Genomic DNA, 14,835 nt, shown 5'->3' with positions numbered 1-14,835 from the left:
ATCTCAGATGCTTTACTTCTTACCTCCAGGGCGACTGGGTCTCTTTTTTAGAAGTGTTTTTTTAAACATTAATATGTTACTAGTCATAACAACTGAAAAAAACAAGCAAACAAGTAAATTGCCTTAAAGGTTGATGATAGATGAGGCACTGTGTTGCCCATGGGAAATCTTCTATCCAACGGCCTAGCATCATCCTAACACCAATCCCAAAATTCAATGACTCCACAATGTAAAGTTTTGGAATCCAGAGTTCAGAATCCTCAAGTTACAGAACTCATACATACATAACTCTGGCAACTTGGAACTTAGCAAATCTATATCCTACCAGAGCACTTTTTTTGTACTGAAATTTTACCTTCAAAGCAACCAAGGCCTGAAGAAGGGTACTCTTACAGCTGGTTATTCATTAACAGACACATATTCTTTGTGACTAATCTGTAAATGAAGTAAGTCATAACTTCATTCAATTATTTTAGATATTTTAATTATATTTAGCAGAGAAAAATGACATTTTCACATGGTGAGTCCTTGTATTCAAACATCATTTTGGTCTCCAAAATACTGCCAAATCTCTACAGTCCACTATAGCACTATGCAAACATACTGTGCATTTTTTTAATGAAATGGAGATTAACATAGGCATAAGAATACCAACTTTTAAATAAAATCTAAAATTATATATGTAAATATATAGTTTGTGTATGATACATTATCTACTCACAAACAGTTTAAAATTCTTACATTTAAAAAATACTGTATATATAGATAGCTGTATCTAGAGTAGCAGGGGCAACAATTATAGCTCCAAGTGTCTAAGTTTAAAAAAAAAAAAAAAAACAAAAACACAAAATGTTGCATGGTGCTGGAACATTGAGGCTGTTAACCAGGTGATATGTATTGATACAGTGTGTGTGTGACAGTTCATACTGTTTGTTGTCAAAGAAACTCAGACAGCTAAACCATTCTCTGGATGCTGTGGCATAGGTGAAACTTCTGGAATATTTTCCACATCATGTATAGCAGATTCAATATTTGACACTACAGCTACTTCGCCTTGATTGCAGTTGTCTTGTGTATGTTCCATACGCAGTACAGATTCTTCTCTACTTGGAGATGAAGGAATTAATTCCTTGTGACCACTATTTGCAGTAGTTGCAATACTATCTAACCTTTCTTTACTGTTTAGTGCTGTTGGTAAAGCTGCAGTATTCTCTGTAGGGAAATTGCAAACTTAATCAGGAACAGAATTAATGTTTAATACTTGTTGAAAATTCTAAAAGGGATATTTTCTAAAATCAGTTTGGATTTACATTTAAGCAGACTAAGCAGTGTAAAAATATGTAGTAGTCATAAGGAAAAATACGATTTACAGAAATTTGGAATTGCTATATACTGCTAAATATTTAATGTGGCCGGTTAAATCAGTCATCCCTGGTTTGGCTATTCCTAAACTCATGGGGACTTGGGGTGGACTGAAGTGTGATATTTGGAGAGCATCTTGTTGCCTGGCCTGTTTGTGTGTATGGTTTAGACTTAGGGCAAACTCCACTAACCACCAATGAACTGAGAAAGGTGAATTCCATTGGCCACCAATAACAGTTTCAATTTTCACTGGTCTATGTAACATTAAATATAGAATAGGTTGACCTAAGGGAGATTGTGGTCAGGCCTGACAGGGCGTGGACTGTGGTCTGGTCTGACTCTGGGGTTCCACTGGCTACAAATTAATTTTCTGACTTACTAGCACATTATTTAATGAAGTTTTTATAATAAGTAGAAATCACTAGTTATTAGGCTCCACAGCAAGATCATTGGGCCACCACTTGGGAACAAGACATTTTCTATAAAAATATAGTGCATCTGTTTATCAGTCAAGGTCCTATTTTTATATTTACTGCCCCCAGAAGTTGCACAGTCTCTTTCCTCTATAGTTACACACCTGCTTTTCAGTTACTCTTACATGTGAAGCTGCTGCATGTAACTGCTAGTTGATCTTTTGTATACTGCATAAAAAGGGGTATGAACAAAAACTTTCAGTATGTGCTTGTAGTCATGAAAGGGTCCCTGCCAAATAACTGGTACAGGACCCAAAGAATTCTAACGGCAGCCTGGATATGCGTAAATACAGGGAATTAAATATATGGTCACTCTGTCATTACATCTCCCAGTTTAATAACTAAAACTATTTAGAGATAAATACACCTTCACCTTTTGCTATTAGCTTATACAGGAGCAGTGGCCAGCTCCATGCTGTAGCTCCATCATTTGCAAATCTGTAAGGTGATTTGTAGTGTCAAATAAAATAAGCAACCATTTTGGAGGTGCACCCTTGGTAAAGCTGGTTGCAAGAAAAGCTTAGCCCGATAAAAATGTTTAATGTGACTTTCTAAATAATATAGATGAAAGTGAGGGTAAGACTGATTATAGGATGAAAGCACTACATTGCAATATATGGACCAACATCTCCTGTTCTGATTAAAGGGATGAGCATTTTCTTACCTACAGTGGCTTCTTTATATTCCTCTTCTAAAATGTCTAATTCTTTTTGGATACCTAAAGCAATATTCTTTTCCTGAAAGAAAATTAGACAAACGTTCATATGAATAAAATATTCACAAATCTAGTGGATGTATTAGCACAAGAGTAGCCTAGAATAAAACACCAACATCCAGATGTGCAAAAACTGACCCATTGCTTATGGTTTATAGGGTTCTTTAAAAAGGATGTTTCCAACCAGAAAAAAAAACTTTAAAGAATTAGGGAATGAGAAACCTGAGACAGATACTCATCACAATTAGTAATGCACAAAATACACACATTAAACGACAAGAAAAGGTAAAAATCACCGGAGAGTGCTAAGTGTTAGGCACCCCCCCGAGATTGTAATCGCTGGGCTGGTGCTCTTTCTGTCTTTGCACCTCTTGCGCATGCTCAGTAGAGAGAAAAGCTTTAATTTAACAAGAAAGTCTGCACTGTCACCCTACTGTTCATATGCCAGCCCTGGGATCTGGAAGAATGAAGAGAGATGGGAGACGATCGCTCCCTCGCAGCTACCCTGGGCTGGTGCTGTTTTCTCCTAACAGGAGCACCAGCCAGGGGTAAAAGTTAAGCGTATATACAAGGACCTTAACCACAAACCTTTAAATACAGCCCCTATTAGTAAATTAAATAAATAAACCAAATGCAATCAAGTAGTTTGTCATACATATAAAATACAATAGCTATACTGTAAGTGTACCTGGGTACAAAGATGCTGTAGTGGGGTATCCTGGATTTAGGAAGACCCTCAAAGTAAAGGGCAAATGCTCAAAGAAAATAAACCCAATAGTTTGTGTGGCATTGGTCAAAATATATCCCCAGACCACACTTGGGTATTCTCTGCACATTCGGACTTTGTTAGGGTTAAGTCTAACCTAATTACCAGATATAACCCTAACTATTTATTTTTATTTTGTATATATTCTTCTTTCTATCTATCAGTATAAGTGACTGCATTTAATATTTCTAAATGATCCTTTGTTATTTATTCTTTTGCATTTGTCTCATCAAAAAAACTTCACCACAGTATTTATTTGTACCCAGTTAAATTGTCAGTATATGAGCTAAATGCTGAAAACATTTCTATTATTAAAGATGGCATTTATCTGCATATTTTCACCAATAAGATATTACCTTGATTAATTCCCTGGCTGCCTGAAATAATGTTTCCTTAGTTTCATCAAGAGCTGTGGCCTTTGTATAAACCTGCCATTCACCATTAATGAACTGAACTGGCATAGAGTATACAATCCCTTTTGGAAGTTCAAACTGGCCTGCAAAATATAATAAAGCACAAACTGAAATACTATACTGTATAACAAAAACAATTGTAATGACCCAAAAATATACATACACACAACATGTTAAATTAGTAATTTACCTTCCAAGAAATGTAGACAATATGCTGATGATACTAAATTGTGCAAAACTATAAGTTCAATGCAGGATGCTGCCACTTTGCAGAGTGATTTGAGTAAATTGGAAAACTGGCCAGCAAAATGGAAAATGAGGTGCAAAGTTATGCACTTTGGTAGAAATAATATAAATGCAATTTATACACTGAATTGTAGTGTTTTGGGTTTATCCTTAATTGAGAAGGATCTGGGGGTTTTTGTGGATAACAAGTTTTTCAATTCCAGGCAGTGTCATTCTGTGGCTACTAAAGCAAATAAAGTGCTGTCTTGTATAAAAAAAAGTGCATTGACTCAAAGGATGAAAATATAATTTTGCCTCTTTATAGGTCTCTGGTAAGGCCTCACCTTGAGTATGCAGTTTTGGGCTCCAGTCCTTAAGAAGGATATTCATGAGCTGGAGAGAGTGCAGAGACGTGCAACTAAACTGGTAAAGGGGATGGAAGATTTAAACTATGAGGTTAGACTGTCAAGTTTGGGGTTGTTTTCTCTGAAAAAAAGGCCCTTGCGAGGGGACATGATTACTCTGTACAAGTACATTAGAGAGGGAATTATAGACAGATAGGGGATTTTTTTTTTCCATAAAAAAGACCAGCGCACAGAAGACCACCCCTTTAGATTGGAGGAACAGAACTTTTATTTGAAGCAGTGTAAGTGGTTTTTCTAGGTGAGAGCAGTGAGGTTGTGGAATGCCCTTTCTAATGATGTTGTAATGGCAAATTCTGTTAATATGTTTAAGGGGGGCTTGGATGAGTTCTTGAACAAGCATTTTATCCAAGGCTATTGCGATACTAATATCTACAGTTAGTATTGATGTTGGCATATATGGTTTATGTATGTGAGTGTATAGATAGGTCCGTATTGGTTTGTGTGTGCTGGGTTTACTTGGAAGGATTGAACTTTATGGACTCAGGTCTTTTTTCAACCCAATGTAACTATGTAACTATATAGTAAGAGAGAACTTTTGGTTGGGAACCTGCCTGATGGTTTGTCTACACAAGAAAAGATGAACAAGTAAGAAAATATATATTATTCTTACCTATTATTGTGCAGTCAGTCAAGTAATAGTTTAGCAGGCAAGGATGATTGAAAAAGCTAGAAAGTCAGCTAAATTGCTGTGACTGGAGGAGTGCTTAATTAAATATATTTGCTTATGGCATTAGGAAAAGTGGCCATGGCTAGCACAAAAATAATACATTCCACCAGTCTATCTAACTACATTACATTTGCTTTTTATGTTTATATAGTATTGGTATAAAACCAAGGTGCTGAGTAGGAACCAACAGAGGTAATTTACTGATACCCTGGACGCTAGAGCAAGAGCCATAAGGGGTGCAACAGGGACACGATCTGTCTGTCCGCGATCTGTCTTATCTCTGTTTCTACTTCCCTTTACTGAACAGGAGCTAATTTGTAACACACCTTAATAAGGTTGTTATATTAAAATTATAATGTTTACCTTCGCTGATTATACCCAATGAAACAATGTCTCCAGTGTTAGATTCCTGCTGCCACCAAGACAAGACCATGGCTATGGAATGAGCAGCTGACATGCCCAAACGATTCTGCTGTCTGCTCCTCCATTCTTTAAGAAATTCATTTTTCAGCCACTTTCTGCCAGCCGGGTAGAAATATATTATGAAAGTAAGATTGAACAAAACATAGTAGGTAATTCTATCACCTGAAATTGAAAATGAATCCATGCCAGAACTATCGATTCAGATTAATAAATAAAACTGGTATGCCAAATATTATGGCAAAGTAACATTGTATTATAGGGTGTACTGGCAAGACATATTTCCATGTGAAAGTGCTGTTTTTCTGAGCATCCTAACACAAACACAAACCATCTCTATGCAAACTTAATGCAAGACATCTTGTTTCTCACCCTGTTTTAAATCTAGCTTGTAGTTCTTCTCTTCCCCAGGCTTAGCCATAAGCAAGATAGAAGTGCCTAGTAGACTATATGCCAAAAAAGCATGTCTAGTCATGGTAATGCTAGCATATCTAGTCAGTGGTAATGCTAGCATATCTTGTCAGTGCTTTACATGCCCTTTATGACACTATTGTTGATTAATTTCTGCTTGACTAACCAAAAAAAGCGCACAGCTATTTAAAGGAGAAGGAAATGCATTTTAATGCCAATAGATTAGCCACGTTAGTGCATGATAGAATGCTATATTTAATCTGCAGAAAGCTTTACCATACCTGAGTAAACAGCTCTAGAAGCTCCCTCTGTTTGCTTAAGATAGCAGCTGCCATTTTAGCTTGGTCTCAGTAGCTTTTGTGCTGTAGCTCAAGCTGCTGGTAGCTCAGATCACACATTTTGATGGGAGGGGGAGAATTCTTATGGGAGGGGGGGAAGTAGAAAGGAGAGAGCTGCCTGATAGTCTTATACCAAAGAACATGTTTACACAAAGGAAGACAAGAAATTATGTGTTTATTTTGATAGAGGACTCTATCTGTCCTCTGTGAGTGCTTATGGCTGTATTTACATAGACCTTTCTGATAAAGCTTACTTAGTTTTTACCTTTCCTGCTCCTTTAAGCTATTTTAAGAAAAGAGAAGACATTCTGTTGATGTAGAAGATTAACAGAAGATTCTACAAAATAACAAAATAGTCAATGGCTAAAAATTTTAGTCTAAATTAATATTCCATATAATGTTTTTTTTTTTCTCATGCAATGATGCAATAGGAAATAAAAACACACCTGTCGAAGATAATTTTCTTCAGTGGGCGCCAGAACCCTTGAGGTCCCCATACAGCACTATCATACTGGTAGATCTTTGCATGCTGAAGATCCAAAAAGTTAGTGCCACTGATGTTGCCCCAAAGTATCACATCCTTCACCACTTAGAGAAAAAAAAAGATTTTACTTAAAAAAAGGAAATTGCTTGACATTAATCTAACATTAAGCTATTCCATGCAGGAGCTGGAAGTCTGATTTGGAATGATAGTTAGGTCTAATGCAGCTACTTTTTTCCTAGAAGATACATAAGAGTTCACTCTTTTAAAATCCACAGAAATCCTGTTTTCTACATGCAGGATTTGTGTTGAAGTCAGTTATTTAGTTAAATTTTGTTTGTGCTGTAATCAGTTATTTGACTGGGCTCTAATACATACTAAGATATACTGGATATAACTGGCAATCAGATCTGACACCCAACTCTGGCATGAAGAGAGAATGAAAAGGAACAGATGCTGAGGGAATAGTGAAGATAAACTTATTTCGAAAATGGGTAAGAATTTTTAACTGATTATATTTTGAAAATGTCTTATTTCAGTATGATGAAGCTTATATTAAATTAACATTTTCGTGATAATTCCCTTAGGACTTAAGGCTGATTGGACTGCTTAAAGAGAGCTAAGATTTCTCTATTGAGTTCAACAGAACTTTTTTGAGTTCAACAGCAAACTTTTTTGATCACTAGACAGTGCTGCTCCAATGAGGTATATTAGCTAGCATGAGTCAAACCTAGCTCTCGTTCAAGTGTAAATACAAATTTATATAGAAAGAATGTTTCATCATTATTGCAGCAGTTCTTTACTTTACAAGTTTTCATGTAGCTCTACATTCAACAATATGCCTGTAAACAAATGCAAAACCATGGGGCAGTTAATGCTATTATAATACATGTTTCACTGTCCTTGAATTTCAAATAATCACCTGCTGAATTTATGTTCAATTTCTTTGCTATCTGCGCTCTGGCTTCATATTCCAGTTGTGTGGCCAAAGCTACCACATTGTGAGGCTTGACAGATGGTGCATTGCTCAATATCATTTGTGCTTTTAGGTTCACATAAGTACTTCCTGCCACAACTACTTTTACTTCCTTGTCTGAATTCTGATCAATGAGGGCTCCATACTGCAAACATCTTTCAGCAATCTGCTTGATGCATATTTCAGGTGACTGATCATTTGTGACATAAACATCATCCAGAACAATTACAAAATCTGCCTGAAGAAATGCATCATCTGCCATTTTGTGTACAGTAATCTTTCTGAGAAGTGGAAATGCTAAGTCTTCAGCCTCCATAACCAGAGCCCTAAGAGTCCCATTGCAATGACTGGTCTCCAACAAATGTAACCAAATTTCTTTCCTCATCCCAAAGACTTCTCCACTGGCAAGCAAAGAGATCAGGTTGTAGCATGTTGGTGTTGTTGCACTAAAACAAATATTTAAAAAAGACATTTAAGTATATGTTAATCTTCATTATAACTCCTATTTATTCACAACTCACAATTTACAATACACATTCACATATATATTGATATATATATGTATTGTATGGAAGCTGCCACACTGATTACTCTGCTCATATGAAACAAATACATTTTGTATACAACACCTTTCATCTACAAATTAAGAAAAGTGTAGGGCAGGGAGCGAGTATGCAAAAAATCAAGGTGGGCTGTTTTGCTTTTTTTGCACTTTGCACCCTGCCCCCTGCCCTGCACTTTGTAAATGACCCCTATAATATTATCTCAGTATCATGCATATAGCTACCCATCCCCTGAGTAAAACATGACTTTTTATAAAACAAATAACAGAGTTTTCTCTATGAGTTTGGGCTTGCCTTATGAAATTTTTAACTGCTTGTCAACAGCCTTATTTAGGGTAAAAACATGAAACATATGGGGAGTCTGTCTCTTTGGTAACCATCACATGACCAACATTTTTTTAATGAAGAGTTTAAACTTGTTGAAAGGAAAATAATCCTTTCTAAGTGTTATCATTGGTTGTTTCCCCTGAAATACACAATATAAACAGAGCCTGCTTTAACAGGGATTTACCACACTCTTCAACCTTCTGTTGATTGTACCTAGTTATCCAGACATGTAGAGGATTAAACAAACAACATATTTCTTCCTGCTCTTTCTTAATTTCCATATGAGTCCTCAAGTTTTCTAGAGCAATATCCTTCATCAGACTGCTCATCATGTCAGTCGTAATATTATAATATTCCTGCAAAATATAATACAGTGTTACTTAATTATAGATTATAATAAAAACAAAATCAGTTATATGGACAGTATAATGTTTGAATGTTTTTAAGTTTGGGATTAAACTACATTTTTAAACATGAGCAGCTACATGAAAATCCTTGTTATCTGATGTTGCTGTACTTAAAACCTTAGCAGAGCAACTATGGTATAAAGGGTCCACGGTTCTCTGCTATAACTTTTTTTTCTTCTGTTTTTTGTTCTTCTATTGTATTGGGACAATAAGGCAACCATGGTGACGCTGGAGAATGGAACCTAAGGGCGAAGACACACAGAGCTACTAGCAGCAGCTAATTGTCACGGCTACAAAACTAGAGGATGTAGATCATTTACTGATAAATGTCTCTACATGTGTTTTTTGGGGGCAATTCTCTCTGTCTATGACAGCGTATTTTTTGGAATTTAGTAGCCGTGACAAATAGCTGCTAATAAGTAGCTCCTTGTGTCTTCACCCTAATAGTGACTCATTCTCCTGCTCATTTCATGACAACTTCCCTCAATTCTCGCTTAATTCTCTTAGGGCTCTGGCACACGGGGAGATTAGTCGCGGGCGACTAATCTCCCCGAGTTGCCATCCCACCGGCGACAATGTAAGTCGCCGGTGGGATGGCACACGCGGCGGCGCGATTTCAGAGTGTGCCAGCTGGTCATGGTTCACTTATGAACCATGACCAGCTGGTCATTTGGCACAGTTTTTTAATTATGGATAAAGTTACCTGAGCATGCTCAAAAAAATCATTAAACCCTCCAAGGAGCAATCCCTTTCCTCCTCTGTCCAGCAGCTCCCTCCATATTATAGGGGAATGATTGTGACTCCACCCATTCTGCATGCAGATCTTCTGAAGCCATTCCTAACAAACATGATTGGCAAAATGAATCTCAAATGTCATATTAAGCCAGTTTTATTACTTTTAGAAATTAAAACTAAAACATAATAATAAATAAAGTACTCCATAACATGACAGCCTTTCGTATTTTCTAAAACAGTGCTGTTCAACTGGCAGCCCGCAACGCTTAGTTTTGTGGTAGCTTTTTACTTGTGTATTGCAGCAAACCAACTTAAATGCAGAAAAGAGAAAAAGGAAAGGAAAAAAAATCATAATAATATAGTGTAGTATTTTTCTGTTAATGCAGACAAACTAATGATATTATTATATAACAATTGCGCTTATATAGAATGCTAGTGTGCGAGTGACCAATTTACCAATGACACTTGCTGTAAATCATAGTGCTACTATACACAGAGTGAGAGTTGTAGTTATAAAACACCTTTATGACAAATTGAATAAAGAACTACAATGTGCTTTTACAAGGCATCCTCCCATCACTAATGCGTTTCACCTACGTGAAGCACCTTGAGAAAGCTGGAGGTGAAACGGGTTGGTGTTGGGAGGACCCCTGGAAAAAGTGCTGCTTGGATCATGAACCTCTTTCTGTCTTGAGAAAATTGCAGGAAACTGAAAGGAGACTGGAAACCATTGGGTTGGACTACACGAACTCAGACAGTAGAAGTACATAGTTACATAGTTACATAGTTACATAGGGTTGAAAAAAGACCTGTGTCCATCAAGTTCAACCCATCCAAGTAAACCCAGCACACCTAACCCACACCTACCAATCTATACACTCACATACATAAACTATAAATACAACCACTAGTACTAACTGTAGATATTAGTATCACAATAGCCTTGGATATTCTGATTGATCAAGAACTCATCCAGGCCCCTCTTAAAGGCATTAACAGAATCTGCCATTACCACATCACTAGGAAGGGCATTCCATAACCTCACTGCCCTCACCGTGAAAAACCACCTACGCTGCTTCAAATGGAAACTCCTTTCCTCTAATCTAAAGGGGTGACCTCTGGTGCGTTGATTGTTTTTATGGGAAAAAAGAACATCCCCCAACTGCCTATAATCCCCTCTAATGTACTTGTATCCGATGCGCACATTTTAAAGTTTTTATGTGAGTGCAATATTTAACTATGGTATTAAACTCTTAAAATGTACTGCCAATGAGATTTCCTTTTATTTTATATTAACTACACGAGAGAAGATGTGGAGGTTCCTGGCCTATAATAATATGCAGTCAAATCAACTGAAGTTTGTGAGCAGAATGAAAGTCTCCATTTGCAATGGATTTTTACTACACTTTTAAATGGATTTGGTATTTTAGATTGCATGAATTTTGGCATTGTTGTCACTTTATTACAATTAATTGTTTATAGTGTGATTTTGAATATTTTTGCACATTATTGTATTCCAATGTACTATTGTATAACTACAACTCTCACATTTTGGGCACTAGCACTTTATGAGCCATTAAGTATTACTGGATTATGGACTATTATTATTATCATTATTATTTGAATTTTTTACACATTATAGTATAGTATTCCAATTCCAAGTATTCCACCTTCTGGGCACTAGCACTTTATGTGCCACTTTATGATTTACAGCATTAGGTGTCAATGGTAAATTGAGCACTAGCATTCTATATAGCACAATTATTATATAATAATATCATTAGTTTGTCTGCATTCACAGAAAAATACTACACTTTTTCTGTCTCTCTCCTGTATTTAAGCACCGGTTTGCTCCAGTACACAAGTAGGAAGTTTGGGGAGAAATTTATAACTGGCTTTGGAGTGAAGTGTGAGTTTGTACTCTTATTTTTAAATGGTATCAGTAATGAGATTGTCTGACTCCTGCATGTTCAACACCTCAGATTCAGACTTTAAGCCCCTACATTATTCACACATATAAAGCCCTGGAGTGTTCACACATGTGAGCCCCTGCATTGTTCAAACTGTAATTATCTGCATTGTTCCCACATGCAAGGCCCTGCATTATCCACATCTGTAAGGCCCTGATAGGTTTCCCTTGCTCCTGCCCTCCTTTGCCTGTGCCTGCACTACCCTGTCTGTATGTGCCATATTCTGTCTGGCTTATGCTGTCTGCGTGCCATACTCTGCCTTCCCCATGCTGCCTGTGTGTGTGCCATATGTCTGCCCTATGCTGTCTGTGTGCCATACTCTTTGCAGATAGAAGTCAGCACAAAACCTTGTTTCTATTCTGGAATAGTGCAGGTTCCCCAATGGCCACTTCCCATCGGCACATCCAAGCAAAAACAGTCCGGAAGAGTACCACTTATATTCTTAATTAAAATGCTTGTATTGCATATATATATTTTTAGGGCATTACAGCAATGTTTCAGGCCATGTGTGGCCTTTTATCTTGCTGTAATGCCCTAAAAGATATATTCAATAAATGTAGTTTATTTAAGAATACAAGTGGTGCTGTTTAGGGATGTTTTTGTTTGTGTGCCATACTCTGCCTGCCCTATGTTGTCCGTGTGTGCCATACTCTGCTAGCCCTATGCTGCCTGTGCGTACCATACTCTGCCTGCCCTATGCTGTTTGTGTGTGCCATACTCTGCCTGCCCTATGTTGTCTGTGTGTGCCATACTCTGCCTGCTCTATGCTGCCTGTGTGTGCCATACTCTGCCTACCCTAAGCTGCCTGTGTGTGCCATACTCTGCCTGCCCTATACTGCCTGTGTGTGCCATACTATGTCTGCCCTATGCTGTCTGTGTGTGCCATACTCTGTCTGCCCTATGCTGCCTGTGTGTGCCATACTCTGCCTGTGGGAGGGGAGCCTGGTTGGGGTTTGTTAGCATTTGAAAATGGTTGTTATATGGTCCCCTTTAATTCTGTGGAGGAGGAGGAGGCGTATGGATTTAAGGGTAAATGTTAATATGACTTCATTAACTTTTTTCATGAGTGATATCTCCACCACTTAGGTTAAAAAAATTCCAGCCCTCAGGCCACATAAGTTTGACAGAACTGCTCTAAACTATACTAGCTCTTTTTTCCAGCATAGAAAATATTGCCCAAAACACATGCAATTTGCGTTGTGGATTAATGTTTCTGATGGATATTATTACTCAGTGCTAACAGCACATAAAAAATGAATGCTCTCAGATACTGAAAGTGAATGCTTTCAGCTGCTCACATTCAAACTAACTGACACATTTATCAGCTTAAATGAATTTGCTGATACAAAATATTAATTTGTTGAGATTTTCCTGGATATAAATAACATTTCCTGACAAAAAGAAAGGTTTTAATAAATCAGAAAAAATATCATACTACCAGGAATTCTTTTGGGGTACCCAGTCCAAGCTTTGATATATCTGCCGCTTAAAAATATATAACTTAGATTTGCTTTTATGCCTGTATATTTCTAAGAATGGTTACATGCATGCTTTATGGATATTATACAATTACTTACCTCCCAGTCCTCTGGATGTTGTGTAATTTTGTGGACTCTGAATGAAGGAAGGTTTTTCTGAAGATATTCTGCGAGAATTTCTGCTTTTGCATAGTATGGACAATCAGCCTTGCCTAAAAGGAGGGGAAGGTAAATACACTGTGTATTGCACTATGCAAATTATTTACTCTTTATGGTTGCATATTGTTGATTTTAAAATGAAAGAGAAAAGTGAAAACAGTTTCTTCTGCTTGGATATCTGTTAGCCAGGCCCGGATTTGTGGAAAGGCCACAAAGGCCCGGGCCTAGGGCGGCAGAAGTTTAGGGGCGGCATGCTGCCCCGCCGCAACAAAATTTTTAAATTTGGCTCCTATACGGAGCAGTCGGGACCTCTCCCCACTGCTCCATATGGGAGTTGAAAGGTTTGCGCATGCGCACTAGCGCCTGCGCACGGGGGTCGGGGCGACCAACGGGGGCGGCCTCGGGGCGCCCTGAAGATAAATCCGGCCCTGCTGTTAGGGATAAATACAATTCAGTAGATCAGCGGTTCTCAACCTGTGGGTCTGGACCCCTTTGGGGGTCGAACAACCCTTTCACAGAAAACACATAATTTTATGGTTGAGGGTGACCACAACATGAGGAACTGTATTAAAGGGTCGCGCCATTAGGAAGGTTGAGAATCACTGCAGTAGATAGATAGTACATAGCTTCTTGTCTTCCTAACCTGTCACCCTGACATTATTTCCCCCACCAGAGTTGCGGGATAATAGAGCATGCACTCTGGTTGGGGGAACCAATAGATTTTTTTTTTTTTAGAAGGAATAGCCGCCACCAGTGCTAGACTGCCCACACCAACAGGGAGCTATATGAATTGCATTTCTATTAAACTGCAGTCAGTGCAGACCTTCTAGCTGGATTTTCTATCCTTGAATCATAATGTTATCTATAAACCCTAATTTACTTTCAGTTGCTCAAAATCACAAAAGGTTCCTATTAATAAGAACTGTGTGCATAGGTATCTTTAAACTTTTTGAGGATAAAAATGTTAAGCTGTGCCATGCTTTATTATAAGATGACAGAAATGCTCAGAAGTAAATAACTGGATTGTCAGACTATACATAAAAGATATTAAAGATTTCAATTGTGTAACTATTGAGTTCATCCATGTGTGCTATTAATGCAAACTACCACATTAGTTGACTGCCCACTTGCTGCTTTAAACTACGATTCCCATCATCCTTTGAGAAGGGTTGCTTGCAATTACAGTACAATTCGTGTGAAAGGCTGCAGACTGTATAACTATAATCGTAGCGTCCCAATCCCTCTATGAATTTATAATTGCCAATAATAAATTACTATACCTGCCAATACGAACTTCGCCATAGCAGTACTGCAGGAGACACTAACTCTTGTAGTCATGGAAACCGAACGCCAAGCAACGCGAAGTTACCGACCTACGTAATGAGCTAATTACGCAGCACAAACCCAGCAGGACTTAGCTTTTTAAGCTTCTAAACCAGGTATACATTGCTGTGATCAGTTTTTACATACCTTGGTTTTTCAACAGTTTAGTTTAGGTTTATTTAATTTGAATACGTTTGGGAA

The 14,835-nt window shown here is 37.6% G+C and overlaps 1 protein-coding gene across 2 annotated transcripts; it reads right to left on the bottom strand.

Moving 5' to 3' along the window:
* Positions 1–466: 466 nt before the first annotated feature.
* mdh1b (malate dehydrogenase 1B) lies at positions 467–14,733 on the bottom strand. Of its 2 annotated transcripts, none has more exons than XM_002937125.5 (10): positions 14,592–14,733; positions 13,252–13,364; positions 9,673–9,807; positions 8,776–8,918; positions 7,619–8,118; positions 6,662–6,803; positions 5,410–5,564; positions 3,673–3,812; positions 2,500–2,572; positions 467–1,212 (listed from the first exon to the last, which is right to left on the bottom strand). In XM_002937125.5, the coding sequence occupies exons 1-10, from the start codon at positions 14,647–14,649 to the stop codon at positions 947–949; spliced, it is 1,725 nt and encodes a 574-aa protein (XP_002937171.4). In that variant the 5' UTR covers positions 14,650–14,733; the 3' UTR covers positions 467–946. The 2 variants fall into 2 exon arrangements, with proteins under 2 accessions (XP_002937171.4, XP_031748742.1); XM_031892882.1 differs by having other exon boundaries at positions 1,125–1,212; positions 3,756–3,812.
* Positions 14,734–14,835: the final 102 nt, after the last annotated feature.

Source organism: Xenopus tropicalis, chromosome 9, assembly GCF_000004195.4.
Source record: "Xenopus tropicalis strain Nigerian chromosome 9, UCB_Xtro_10.0, whole genome shotgun sequence".
In the NCBI taxonomy this organism is placed as follows: domain Eukaryota; kingdom Metazoa; phylum Chordata; class Amphibia; order Anura; family Pipidae; genus Xenopus; species Xenopus tropicalis.
This window is presented reverse-complemented; position numbering and strand designations above follow the sequence as displayed.